General features: G+C 43.9%; 2 protein-coding genes and 1 long non-coding RNA gene across 3 annotated transcripts in view; 1 reads left to right on the forward strand and 2 right to left on the reverse strand.

The window, feature by feature from the left end:
- The window catches only part of LOC309525028 (aldehyde oxidase 4-like), an 83,573-nt gene extending 80,672 nt beyond the window's left edge, over nucleotides 1-2,901 (reverse strand). Inside the window, exons 1-2 of the mRNA XM_082210367.1 lie at nucleotides 2,681-2,901; nucleotides 549-606 (exon numbers count right to left, since the gene is read on the reverse strand). Of these exons, the coding sequence (XP_082066493.1) occupies nucleotides 549-606; nucleotides 2,681-2,734 (112 nt within the window). The 5' untranslated portion in view covers nucleotides 2,735-2,901. The remainder of the gene's footprint in view (nucleotides 1-548; nucleotides 607-2,680) is intronic.
- On the forward strand, nucleotides 613-5,515 carry LOC309525248. The gene is made up of 2 exons (XR_014216119.1): nucleotides 613-981; nucleotides 4,167-5,515. It is a non-coding gene; the product is annotated as an uncharacterized lncRNA (long non-coding RNA).
- A 1,146-nt stretch (nucleotides 5,516-6,661) lies between these two features.
- LOC309533316 (aldehyde oxidase-like) overlaps nucleotides 6,662-13,187 on the reverse strand; it is a 61,796-nt gene continuing 55,270 nt past the window's right edge. The window contains exons 34-36 of the mRNA XM_082224711.1: nucleotides 10,599-10,766; nucleotides 7,426-10,320; nucleotides 6,662-7,233 (exon numbers count right to left, since the gene is read on the reverse strand). Coding sequence (XP_082080837.1) covers nucleotides 10,267-10,320; nucleotides 10,599-10,766 — 222 coding nt within the window. The 3' untranslated portion in view covers nucleotides 6,662-7,233; nucleotides 7,426-10,266. The remainder of the gene's footprint in view (nucleotides 7,234-7,425; nucleotides 10,321-10,598; nucleotides 10,767-13,187) is intronic.

Raw genomic sequence — 13,187 nt, forward strand, 5'->3', positions numbered from 1 at the left:
GCATCCGCAATGGCTATCATTTCTGGGGTTGTATAAATATCTGCCCTTGACAAAAGCTGAGGGGAAAATGTTCAGTCGGGCTAACATAAAGGCTCTGTGTTGGACTGGAATTATTAATTTTGAGATATAGGTGACCCTGTTACCTGTTGTATTTAAACCACAGAACTTGGGGGAGTAAATTATATTTACAGCTGACTCGATGTTTTGTTTTTCAATGTCCCTTAATCTGGTTTGAATATTGCGATAAATATATCGCTCACTTGAATTATACAAGGGTTCCAAGTCAATACCAATAGATTTGATTTTGCTATGTAAGAGGTGGAACCATCTGGATTTAGAAGAGTCCCTAAGTAAGTCAGTTTGCAGAGTCGAAGGTTGGCAACAAAAATGGCAACGCAACCAGTATTTTATAGTACTAGTTCTATAGCTATACCTTGTTCTGCATATCTCTCATACTTGATTGAAATGGGAGCCCCAGGATACGTCTCAATAAATTTTTCAAATCGGTAACAGAATAGTTATGTAACGCAAGAGCTCTAAAAGGATACGCCCCTTTCTCAGGTAATTAAGCAGCAGTTCTTCAGGATCAGCAGATTTCTCTATCACCTGCATTAGAAAGGAGAGTCGAGAAACCAAAAAATACACCTTGCTTAAGAGGATTACCTATGCTTTTGATGAGAGGAATTAATATCACATGCCGCTTTTCTTCAGTTTCTCTTATTCAGATACAACAATGCAGGTCTTATCAAACCACAGGGAAACTGGAACTTGAGTTCAGCTACTTGGGTTGATGGCATTCCAGGCATTTACTCTGCATCTAGAGTGCTCCCATTGCATCTTTTGAAATCTTGATTTATGCCTTGATTTATGATGGGAACCATTTTGGGGAGCACTTGCATACCGGAGAAACTTTAAAAAGATTTGGAATCCAAATCCTTCTCCCTTATTTGCATTTAGTTTTATTTGGATCCAACATATAAGGTTTGTAATATTTTTTTTTCTTTTTTGGAAGTTCTGCTTAACTATGATGTATTTGTAGAGAACAAGGCAGAAGAGTAATAAAATATATGAATGGATGAGTACTGTTATGAATTTGTGGGTGCCAGGCACCTGTAATTCCTGGATCCAGGAAGTGTGAGAATTTAATCAAGGCTTGAAATGTAAAAATGGGTGCCAGACTCTTAATCCTGGGACCCAGGCAAACTTCCTCATGAGGCCCAGGTGATGGGTCATTAAAAGAACGAAGGAAAGGTAATGGGCCATTAAGAAAGCAAGGAGAGGGGTTGTGTGCCAGATAGCAAATGATAGCAACTCAGAGTTAGTTAGAATACAAAGCCAGAGTTTGATGTAGAGTTTTTGGACCTGTGATGTAAACTAGAAATGCAGCTGCAGGTTCGAAAGCCAGAGGCAGATTTCTGTTTGATTTCTGCTTGAATCCAAGACTGCAGCTATGGGGGTAGTAGGACACTCTTGGGGGTGTTAATGTTGTGAACCCCTCCATCGTAGGCTAAGGCTGTATATATGTGTAAAGAAACCATATGTCATAAAGACACCGTATTCTCTGTTGTGCCTCATTTCCGAAAGGAAACACAAACCCTGGGCAAGTGCTTCGAACCTCTGGAATCTCTCACTGTTCAGAGATTGGGGTGGCATGCAACAATATTTTATAGCAGCTGAAGGGAACCTTTGGCCCTCCAGATGTTAAAATTAATGAACTTAAATGTTAGTTGAATGCCACCCACTATTTTCCTCTTCTTCTGATAATAATAAATAAAAAATAAGGGCACAATTTAGCCAAGTAACCACTTTTAAACACTGACAATTTCAATAGGACAGTTTCAAATGTGCTTAACTCTCTCCCACTGAAATCAAAGTGCCTCTCTTATAGTTATGTCATACTAGACTTATAGTTGAAAGTATACAAAGCACAATTAGTGCATGCAGCAGTTTTCTTCCTATAAATGCAGAATTCAAGTTGCTAAGAAACATGACACATGTATTTTAATCATTTCCTCTCTGGGTGAAATATCTGTAAATGGAGATGTTTTATTGTCTTTGTTCTCAAATGGAGAAAACAAGAGAAAGTAAACACATGGGTGCATTTTAAGTGTTAAATTGCATGCATACATCTTTCTTTTTTTAGCAGGAAGGGATATTAATGTTATTTGATTATATTTCATTAGGGAACCTTTCATTGAATGTACTTTTTACTTAAGATTGTTGTAGGGCACTCACAGTGAACTCATGCCGTATTTTCATTTTTAAAAGTTTGGTGATACGGTATTGCAACCGATTACTATAGCTTATAGCTATAATAGCAGCTTAATGCATTTCCAACAGCATTGCTCTGACAGCTGTTGCTCCATCCTCTTTCATTTTTGTAAGACCTAGGCATTCAAACACTAGAGGAAGTGTCTGCAAAGTTTAATTTAGTAATGTGAAATAAACACAGTTGACAATCCCAGTCAATGGTGGTCAATGAAATAGAGAAAGAAAGTCCCAACTTGTAAACAATGAAGTTGAAATGACAGAAGATTGCAGGGGAAAGATGTGTAATTTGTAAGGTCATGAATAACATCTAGAGAACATTTTAAATCTTCTTTGTAGATACAAGAATGTGCCCCTTTGTCCTTCCCCCCCCCTTTTAAAAACACACTAAAGTACTAAAAGAAATCCTTACCTTCCTTCCATTCACAAAAAAAATGAGCTCATCCGATTGTTGGGGATTAGCCATTCTGCCGTATGAAAGCACACCTTGAAAGCTGTCAGATATTAAGCAAAAGGGAGGGGGGGGAATACAGATTCTACAGTTGCTTCCACCACCGCTTTGGTCTGTGTTGCCCAGAACCGAGCGACAAATTATATAGGCGAAGAGGAGGAGCCAGAGCAGAATCGGTTGGAAGAGCTCTGTAGGGTTGCTTTTCTTCCTCTCTAATCATAAATTTGATGCATGGCTGTAATAAATTAAGGTTTCTTGCAGGTGGCAGATGCTTTTATACCTAAGGTTTTGTTTTAAAAAAGCAAAAGGACTGGTTGACACAGAAACCATTGTGATCGTCCTAAGCAAGTATGCCTATCTGTACTGGTCTCCGTTTTCAATTGAACAGGGCACTGAAAGGTCAAAAGAGATGCCAGCAAACATTGCCATAGAAGTGGGCTTTCCCTAAGGATGGCAAGACTGGCCGATCTTGACAAATGTGCAGGTCAGTACTGGAACAGGATTTCTGTCAGGTGTCCTGGCCCCAAACTGTATGGGCTTTTTAAGCCAATGCAAGTAACTTGAAGCAAACAAGCATTGAGTGCAGTTCTCCCAGAATTGTTTGCAGCAGGAAAAGCCTAGCTGCTGCATTCTTCATACTTCAGTGGTACCGCCACACAGAGCACATTACAATAGATCAGTCTTGAAGTTACCCATCTGTGAATCACTGTCCAGGAAAGGCCACAGCTGGAGAACCAGTACCAAGCACTCTTGGTATGCATATAGGTAGCTAGTGCATTTTTTAAAAAGTGTGTTTGCATCAGGCCACTACAAGTTGAGGTCTAGCAGCTACATTCTGCACTAATTGTAGCTTCTGAATCAACTTCAAGGACCAGGGAAATCTACTTTATGCAACTGTTTGGTGTTATCTCATTTAGCCACTAAGTACAGTGGTACCTCAGGTTACATACGCTTCAGGTTACAGACTCCACTAACTCAGAAATAGTGCTTCAGGTTAAGAACTTTGCTTCAGGATGAGAACAGAAATCGTGCTCCGGTGGCGCGGCAGCAGCAGGAGGCCCCATTAGCTAAAGTGGTGCTTCAGGTTAAGAACAGTTTCAGGTTAAGTACGGACCTCCGGAACGAATTAAGTACTTAACCTGAGGTACCACTGTACACGCGGCTTCATAAAGAATGTCTTTATGTGGCCTTCCTTGATATCAAGGCTGCTTTTGACACTGTCAACAGGGAGCTGTTAAGGTCCAAATTGGCGACAATGGGCCTTGAACCTAGATGACTTTACTTGATCAAAAAGCTTCACACAAAGAACACCTGTCGCATAAGAACAACACCAGGGAATGTAATGACAGATCCTGTCATTATAAACAGAGGAGTAAAGCAGGGCTGTGTACTCGCTCCCTCTCTTTTTAATCTTTTCCCTAATGACCTCGCTTCTTTACTAAAACAGGTGGATACCCACAGCCCAAAACTCAATGCATCAAGTATTCCCATCCTTCTATATGCAGATATGATTTTGCTTTCACGGACAAGAATTGGCCTAAAACGTTTGTGAAATTCCTGTATTGACTGTCTGTCCAGATTAAATTGTGCATGAACTTTGATAAACGCAAAATAATGGTTTGGGGGAATTCACGCAAAAGCTATAGCTGGGTATTTGGTGGAAAACCCATCCAGCAGGTATTAGAATTCAACTACCTGGGAATCACATTCCACCATAGGCTTCTATGGTCCTTGCATGGCGGTGAATGCCAATAAGATGTCTATGCAAGCCATAATGTGTTTCTTTATAAGGAGGTAATTCGCATATCCCCTCTGCCCTCAAGGTCTTCAACGCCAAAGTTATAGCTCAATTGCTCTACGGAATTCCAGTCTGGCTGCCAGGGTTTATCCAGCTCGTAGAACGAGTGCAGGCAGCTTTCCTTATTAAGATTTTTGCTGTCCCACGTGGTGTACCCTATGTAGCCTTATGTCTAGAGGGAGGTCAACACAAGGTAGAGACCATAGCCTGGGTGAGATTTCTTACATTCTGATTAAACATCTGCCTCACAACAGATAAAGATCCTCTCCTTAGTGACGTTTTGCTAGATCCCTTTCTTTCCCCAGGGCTACAACAGTTTAACCTAAAGGTACAGCAACTTGGGCTGTCAGTGGAATTTTTGTGATTGATGCCCCCACCATCTGCCAAGGCTATAATAAAAACTAGGTTGTGGGACATTGAACGCCAGGAACTAACAGCAGCAGCAGAGAAAACATGTTCCCCTCTTAACTTTCAACTTTCTTGGGCATATGAAATTAACCACAATTATCTTGAATTTTTGTTTAATCCTCAAGAAAGGGCATTTTCGCTGGCCAGGTTTAATTCAAATCCTTCAAACCTCCTATAGGGAATGGTGGGAGGAGAAAGAATTTGCCCATGTGAAGACCATCAGGTGGAAACTCTTACACATATGGTTCTTAAATGTAAACTATATGTTGATCTCCGCCAGCAGTTCCTAGATCAACTCTGCATCCCCAAATGGAAACCAGAGTTAGAGGCCATACATTTTCTATTATTGGGGAATAATCAGGAGCTCACCAAGTTAGTGGCTAAATATCTTTATCTGGTTTTTTTGTCGTCGAAACACATTGCAGACGTCTGATCTCCCTGGAGACCTAGAGATGTAATGTTAGACTGCTTTGCCTCTTTCATTTGACAAACATTTTGTGTCACTGGGAAGGCAGGAATTCTGTGTTGATTTGCTATGGATGTTTGTATGTGATGCCAATAAAAGGTTTGATGATGATGATGAACTTCAAGGACAGTCCACACAGAGTGCATTACAATTTTCCACTTCTAAGGTTACCAGCCAGAGCCGTAGCTAGGTGATCTTGCGCCCCTGGCAGAACAGTCCAGATTGCGCCCCCAGCCACGAACAAATTAGCTCTTCTTTCTGCCTCTCCTCCAACACCCCCCTTCAATTCCTCATGCACTTCACCTTGTAGTGAATTCTTTTTTGTAATGAGTTCTGATTGAAGGCCACCAAGATGGGGAAGGCTGACCTAGACGACGGTATACAGGCATCTCCCCACTTACGCGCGGGTTACATTCTAGGCCCCTGCCTGCATAAGTGAAATCGCATAAAGTGGGGAGCACCCCACTTTAATAGGGAGAAGGGCATGGGAGCCAATTCCTTGGGGCCAAGGTTCCTTCACCCCCCCAAAAATATTTGAGGAGCCCCTCCCCCAGTTAATGGGCATTGCCATTCAAATAGTGTCCGTGTGCTCCCTCTTGTGGTCGATTATACAGGGTGGTGCTTACCTGCCCCCCCAATGTATTTTATTCAAGTTGGCACCCTTGAGGGAGGGTGTGAGAAAGGAGGGGGGGGGAGTGACTCCAGAGTAGGCAAGCTTTGAAGTTGGTGCGGGCCCTTTTCCTTGTCCTGCTTGGCCGCAGGCAGGGAGCACTGGCTGGAGAGGGTGCTGGCCGGCGGAGGGTCTTGGCAGCTCCCCCCTCACCTGCGCCCCTGGCAGGGGCCCACCTCGCCACCCCCTAGCTATGGCCCTGTTACCAGCAGTGTTTGGGTCACTGTGGCATGGCTCCACATGTCCAGGGATGGCAATAGCTGGTAAATCGGCCGGAGATAGTAAAAGGCACTGCCTGTGGAGGCCACCTGAGCCTTCAAAGACAGCTGTAGGAGCACCTCCAGGTTATGCGCCTGTCCCTTCAAAGGCAGTGCAACCCTGTCCAGAACAGCTAGCCCCCCCAATTCCTTGACTTGAAACTACCTATCCATGTTGAGTAGTTCCTGGGATTATACCCACGGTAGGATCAGGGTTGACAGAGATGGGAAAAGGTATCAACATTGCATAATTCATTCCTCCTCCGAAACATTTGACTCTATAACCACCCTCTGCTTAACACGCCCAGCACTTGTGGGCGGTTTCAAGTAAAAGATCAAAAAATGGAAGCTTACAAAGTTTATTTAGGTAATAGGACTCCGAGGTACATCTGTCCACACTAAAACAGAATGGGACCTTTTGTTCAACAGAAATGAATACCAACAGTTGTAGTGATCACATCACCTTAACAAGCTTGATTAAACCAGCAAACGTTTCCCAGACTTAGGGTACTTACAGATGACCAGGTTATCATTCATTTTGATTTGTTTGCACAAAATTTCTTGGGGTTATACACTATTAGTTGATACTGATTTGTGTGGAAATTCTAGTACATCACATCAAGCAATTGTAACCCTACATTTTCCAGTGCATCTTCCCTACACTTTCCTTACTACAAGAAGCATCATTTAGAGGGAGTATGGCTTGTTGCATAAGAGTGCCAAATACACTTTAATTTCGTAACCCAAATTTGCTACATGCAGTCTAATTCCCCCTGCAAAATAGCAAGTCAGGAAGTAGAATACCTTACATGCAACCATGCCAACAGATTTTTGCATTTTTCTACCAATATTACAATAGTACAATGCATGGTATGCACTGTACTTCTTGCTTGAATTTTTCTTTGCGCAGAATTGCTAGTCTCTCATTAAAGAGTCTGCTGGATGAGGCCAATGCAGTGGCGTAGCGTGGGGGGTGCAGGGGGGTCCGGCCGCACCGGGCGCAACATCTGGGGGTTACGGTTAGGGGGCGCAAATCCACAGGTTAGGGGGCGCAAATCCACGGGTTAGGGGGCGCAAATTACTTGCCTTGCCCCGGGTGCTGACAACCCACGCTACGCCACTGGGCCACTGGCCCACTTAGTCCAGCACCCGGTTCTCACAGAGGCCAAGCAGATACCTGCGAGAAGCACGCAAGCAGGATCCAAGCATAAGAGCCCTCACTCCTTCTGCCCTTTCCAGCAACGGGTATTCAAAATAGTACTGCTTCTGACCATACAGACAGAGCATTCTACATTTGTTTAATCCTCTTTTAAAGGCTTCCAAGTTGGTGGCTATCATGCCGTTTATGGGAGTGGGTTCCAGAGCTTAACTATGCGTGAGGTACTTCAATAAGCATCGTTGAATGTTTCTAGTGTTATGAGGGAGAAAATATTTTCTCAATCCCCTTTCTCCATGCCACGCCTAGTCTTATAAAATACTATCATGTCACTACTTACTTGCCTTCTCTCTAAACGAAAAAGTCCAAAATGCTTTCCTCATAGGGAAGCTGCTGCAGCTCCTTGATCATTCTGATTGCCTTTTCTGAACCTTCTCCAACTCTCATCCTGCGCATCATCAGTTTTTTCTGCTCTTCTAAACAAGATTCAAAAAGGTGTGAAATTATATCACTGCACCTGTGTACTTGGGCTGCTTTCAGACAGGTACTTATTGATGGGTGTTCCTCGTGCAGTTTTTTTGCACAATCTCATTGGCATCAAAATGCTAGACTGTATATTCTCCCCCCTTTAACCTGCATTTACCCTTTGGGGGGGCGGGCTCCTTATTAAAAAAAACCCAAAACTGTTGACAACAACCCAATTGTAATTTCTGAACAACCTACTTATAACATTAAGTCCCCGCCCAGAAGCCCTCTGTAAGATTTAGTTTTGCTTTGGGTGAACGGACAAAAAAAGGGAGGTGCCGCCAAACACAGAATCTTTCTTCCAGCTTTATAATGCATAGCACAATTTGCCCAGCGTCCTCACATTGTTACACTGTGTGCTTCCTGGCCCACACCAGCCAATCCTGTGAAACAAGGAAAGGCACAGCTCAATGACATCAAAATACAGGACAAGTTGTACCAGATGGCACAGAGGGGAAAACTCACAACACTGCCATTTTCATATTGATCCAAGGTGCATGCAAGGGCGTGGGTGCAACTGCACATACACAGCATCGGTTAAGTGAAATGCAAAACCCAGGAAAAAGAGTGTGAGGATAAGGACCGTGAGTGACAGCAGAGATGGAGAACCTGGGGTCTCCAAGACCAACCATATGGTATGGTGGCATGTGGAATCCAATAACATTTGGAGGGGTACCAATCCTGGATCTCTGGGAGTCCCAGGAACTGCCATTCTCTTAGCCGGAATGAGTGCAACTAGTCTTCTTCCTCTTCCTCCTCCTCCCATTAAATTCTTTGCCACTCTATCACCCATGAGCACGGAAGGGATTTTTTTTATATATATATTGCACATCTCTAATTAAACTTGTTGAGAAACTTCTGAAAATAAATTAAAGTTCGGTGAAGTGCAAGCCAAGTGATTCAGTCTTCCTGGCAAAGCTACACACAAGAGAGTAACAGGGTAAGTGTGAAGCAATATTACTTATAGACTTCATTACTCGTGCACCTGCATACTTAATCAATTTTAATCCATGCTCTAGTTAAAAAAGTTGTGATAACAAGGCACATAATCAAACAACAGATCACTCCTCACATTATTTCCTTCGCCTTTCAAGAAATAATCTGCATGCTAGCCTTAGGAAGTGGCATATGCATCTTTTAATGTGCATGATTTTTTATTGCCTAGTGCTTGATATTCTGGAAAGACAGCTTATCTTACACAACACAACCGTCACAGGAGATAATGCATGCACCAGACATCTAAGATGCACAAAGGGACTCTTCCTGGCATGCGCCTTGTACCTTTTAACAGTCAGCAGTCATTAAACAATGCTGCCTCACACCCTGAGGATGTTGTCTGATGCCCCGAGCAATCTTTCATGCGCACCACTGCACAGTAGGTTTCCTAAAGCCAAAACCAGCTCAAGATTTATTTTACCACAGACCTTGTTCAAAGTAAATAAAGTGGATCAATTTGAGATTCGCACTTCAAAGACAACAGCAGCAGTAGGCAGATGCTCTGGGGCAGCCAATCCTGGCATGTGGGAACAGCGAAAAACACAGCATAATGAGACGAGAAGGATGCAAGGCAAGTTCGGCTACCATCAGCCTTCGCCAACCCACATGCTGTTGGACTCCCAAGTCCCTTCAGCTCCAGCCGTTATAGCCAATGGTCAGGGATGATAGGAGATGTAGTCCAGAGCATCTCAGGCTCACTATGTCGGGGAAGGCTGAATTAGATATTGCCTGAGGTTGGGTGAACTCTGTACATGATTCCTATGTCTAGTGGCTCTCACATGTTTTTCTGTAACATTTAGTAATACCTTGAAAAACTGAGGGAAAGAGGTGTGAAAGAGGCAGAAGACGGATGGAAAGGTAGTTAGAGGTTGTAGGAAACTTAGTAGCCAAAAAAAGGAGGGGATGGTGAAATAGGACCCTGGGAGAGGAGGGAGAGTAGACTGGCAAATGAGTTAAGAGAGGCAGGAGACCCCTGGATCTGCTGAGGGGGCTCCATGAAGGAGACGGAGTATGTTAGCACTAGGAACCTAGCAAGGCAGATAGAAACAACCACCAAATGGTTAGGCCTTGAACTGTAGCAGCCTAGTACCAAAAAGTGTGAAAATGGTAGGAGACTCTCATGTAAATGATTATGAAGCCTGCAATATAATTCCCCACAAGTAAGCAACTACTGAACTAAAATGAACTGCATTTGTTGATAAAGCACTGGAAGATGTTGACTTGAAGAAGTTAGCACTTCATGGCACTTTCTGCACATTCCTGGTTCTTCTTCAAAGGGAGATTTCCCACGGAACAGTGGACTTGCTTTTTTCATCCTTTGGGATCTAGAAAAATGAATAAATAGTAAACAGAACAATCAGTCTCGAAGAGTCATTGCTAAGGCTTGCTGCTAAATCAGTTTGGATTTCTGTGAAACTGATTCAACAATACCTGAAGGCAACGAGAGGAAGCCACTGGAGGCACAAAAGATTTAGGGTGCCATTAAGGACAGACAGACCAGAAGATGCTACGTCCTGATTTTAATTTAAGAGTAACCTATTCCTCATCCTGACAGTCACGAGAGAAAGAAGAATTAGGCACCAGATGCATTAAAAATCTTTACCATCTCCGTAAATTGGTCACCACAGGCCATTCGCACTCGTTCAGGAGTCAAGGGGCTGTTCAACACAAAGTCTGATGGCAATCCTCTTTCCTTCCTGGCAGCAGCCACTGCATCCCATATTGCAAAAAATACAGAGCTCCCCAAGAAAAGTGCCGCTTCACCAAGGCCCTGCCAAAAGCAGAGACAAAAGCAGTGAAATCATGTTGAGGAATTAGCAAATATTTCACATCAAGAACCTTTCAGGGAGTATCTCTGTCCGCACACGAAATGAGTTTTGTTTTCTCATTGTGTGGGAACAAGACCCAGCATCTGACACACTCTTAAGAGCTTGGTGGCATCAGCCTTTGTGGACTCACTTGGGCCAGCAGGCAGACCTTACGTGAGCCAGCACCTTCATGTGGCTGATGTGAGAAGCCATAGGAACCTACTGCATAACACCTCCCTGTGCTCAGGGCTGGCTCCAAGCTTGAGGGGGCCTTCACAATGGGGCCACTAGCGGGCTTTCCGATTCAGTATGTGATGAGTGGATATTCCAGTCTCATTCTCTGTCCTTCCACTTATTTCCCACTAAGCTCCAAGGGTGGTAGGTGGCCCTGCCTTACTGAGGAGGAGGAGCAGTAGTGATGGTAGCAGAAGTAGCAGCACTCCTCAAATCAGTACTGGGTGGCTTATCAATGTCCAAGTGTCACAATTGCAATGGTGCCCACCTGTTGCTCATCTGTGGAGAAGGAGACAGCTGTATATCTAACAAGGGTCCTGTGGCAGCCTTTCTGAGAATGCTGACTGCAAACTCTGGGTTATTTTAGAAAGGTTTTTAACCTATTCTGATCGGTTGCTTTAAAAATATATGTGAAAGCATGAGCTTATATCCACATGTGTGCACATGCACCTTTTTAAAAACTAACCAAAATGAAAAGAAACAATGTGAGGCCACACCTCTCTGCTAGTAACGCACTGCTGCCATTCAAGAACATATTTTTATTGTGTCCTAGTTGGTTCACAAAGATTGCTCACCATATTCCAAAATGGTGGCAGCTGCAACTGCAGCCTATCATGGGTGCTGGAGAGCTGAGGGTAGTGGGAAGAGCAAATTGCCCATGCAGCTGGCTGATGTTACAGACTAGGAATCTGTGACTGTTATTATTCTGCCCCTCTCTTCTGAGCTTGGGCTGCCACTATACAGCTCCCCCTCGTCTGTGTTTATCCTAAGATGCAACATCTGTCCAGTTCCCTGGAACGACATGTTTCATTTTACATGCCACAGTTTTTACATCCAAAAGGCCTAAGGTGAAAAGCCCTTTTGAGCGTCAGCCCAATGAGATCAAGATATGGAGGGACACAATTGGCATCACCTGATATTAGTGCTTTCCCAGGGGCTCGTCAACTTGGGAAGGGAGCCCATCTAGGAGAAGGAAAACACTGATCCTAGACCTCAAGATGCCACGTGGGATATCTATGGAAAAAGAAAAAGCTAAGGAGTAACCCTGCACAAATCCAGAGTGGAGCCCCTAAAACGGTTGAATGTACAGTATGCCTCTTTCCGGCAACTCCTGCAGTCAAGCTGGTGCAAAACGTATTGCTCTACTTTCCTGTGGAACACATCAGTGAGGCTGAAAGGGGAGGCTCTTGCCATCTGCGTAGCTCAGGACCTCCCTACATACTGCCCAGGCCTGTGCAACAGGGAGGTCACTTTGGTGCTGCTAACACAGTGGTTTGAATTCACCCCTGGAGGTGCACTCCATTGTCTCTCAAAACAGATGGATGCCAATCAAAAAGCAGAGGTGGTTAGCACAGTCAGCAGAGCTACAGATAATAATACTCAAGGGAAAATTTAGGCCTTATAGTCACATTCCATCAAGCTGCGTAACTGGCCTAATCCCCCATTAGGCTTTTTGGCCTTGTTTTGCTAGAAGTTTGACATAACTTGTGTTCTGTTTGGCTGCAAGTAGATAACTGTGCTCTGACTGTTTTCGGCTAGTTGGCACAGTTTTTCTAGCTACCACTGCCTCGATGGGTAGTTAAGAGAGAAGGCTAGGCCACTGTAAAAATTGCATTCCTTATTTCTGATTGTTTGATAGCCTGTTCTGCTATCATGCCTCCAAAAAGGGCTTTGTTGTTGTTGTTGTTTAGTCGTGTCCAACTCTTTGTGACCCCATGGACCAGGGCACGGCAGGCACTTCTGTCTTCCACTGCCTCCTGCAGTTTGGTCAAACTCATGCTGGTAGCTTCGAGAACACTATCCAAGCATCTCATCCTCTGTCGTCCCCTTTTCCTTGTGCCCTCCATCTTTCCCAACATCAGGGTCTTTTCCAGAGAGTCTTCTCTTCTCATGAGGTGCCCAGAGTATTGGAGCCTCAGCTTCAGGATCTGTCCTTCCAGTGAGCACTCAGGGCTGATTTCCTTCAGAATGGATAGGTTTGATCTTTTTGCAGTCCATGGGACTCTCAAGAGTCTTCTCCAGCACCATAATTCAAAAGCATCAATTCTTCGGCGAAGAAGAAGGGCTTGGAATGCCTCAAAACGGACTGCTCTTCTCCCGATAGGGGGACATACTACAGTGAAACAATTGCCTAGCAAGGGTTCCCACTG

Source organism: Podarcis vaucheri (assembly GCF_965113315.1).
Source record: "Podarcis vaucheri genome assembly, chromosome: 1".
NCBI classification, from domain to species: domain Eukaryota; kingdom Metazoa; phylum Chordata; class Lepidosauria; order Squamata; family Lacertidae; genus Podarcis; species Podarcis vaucheri.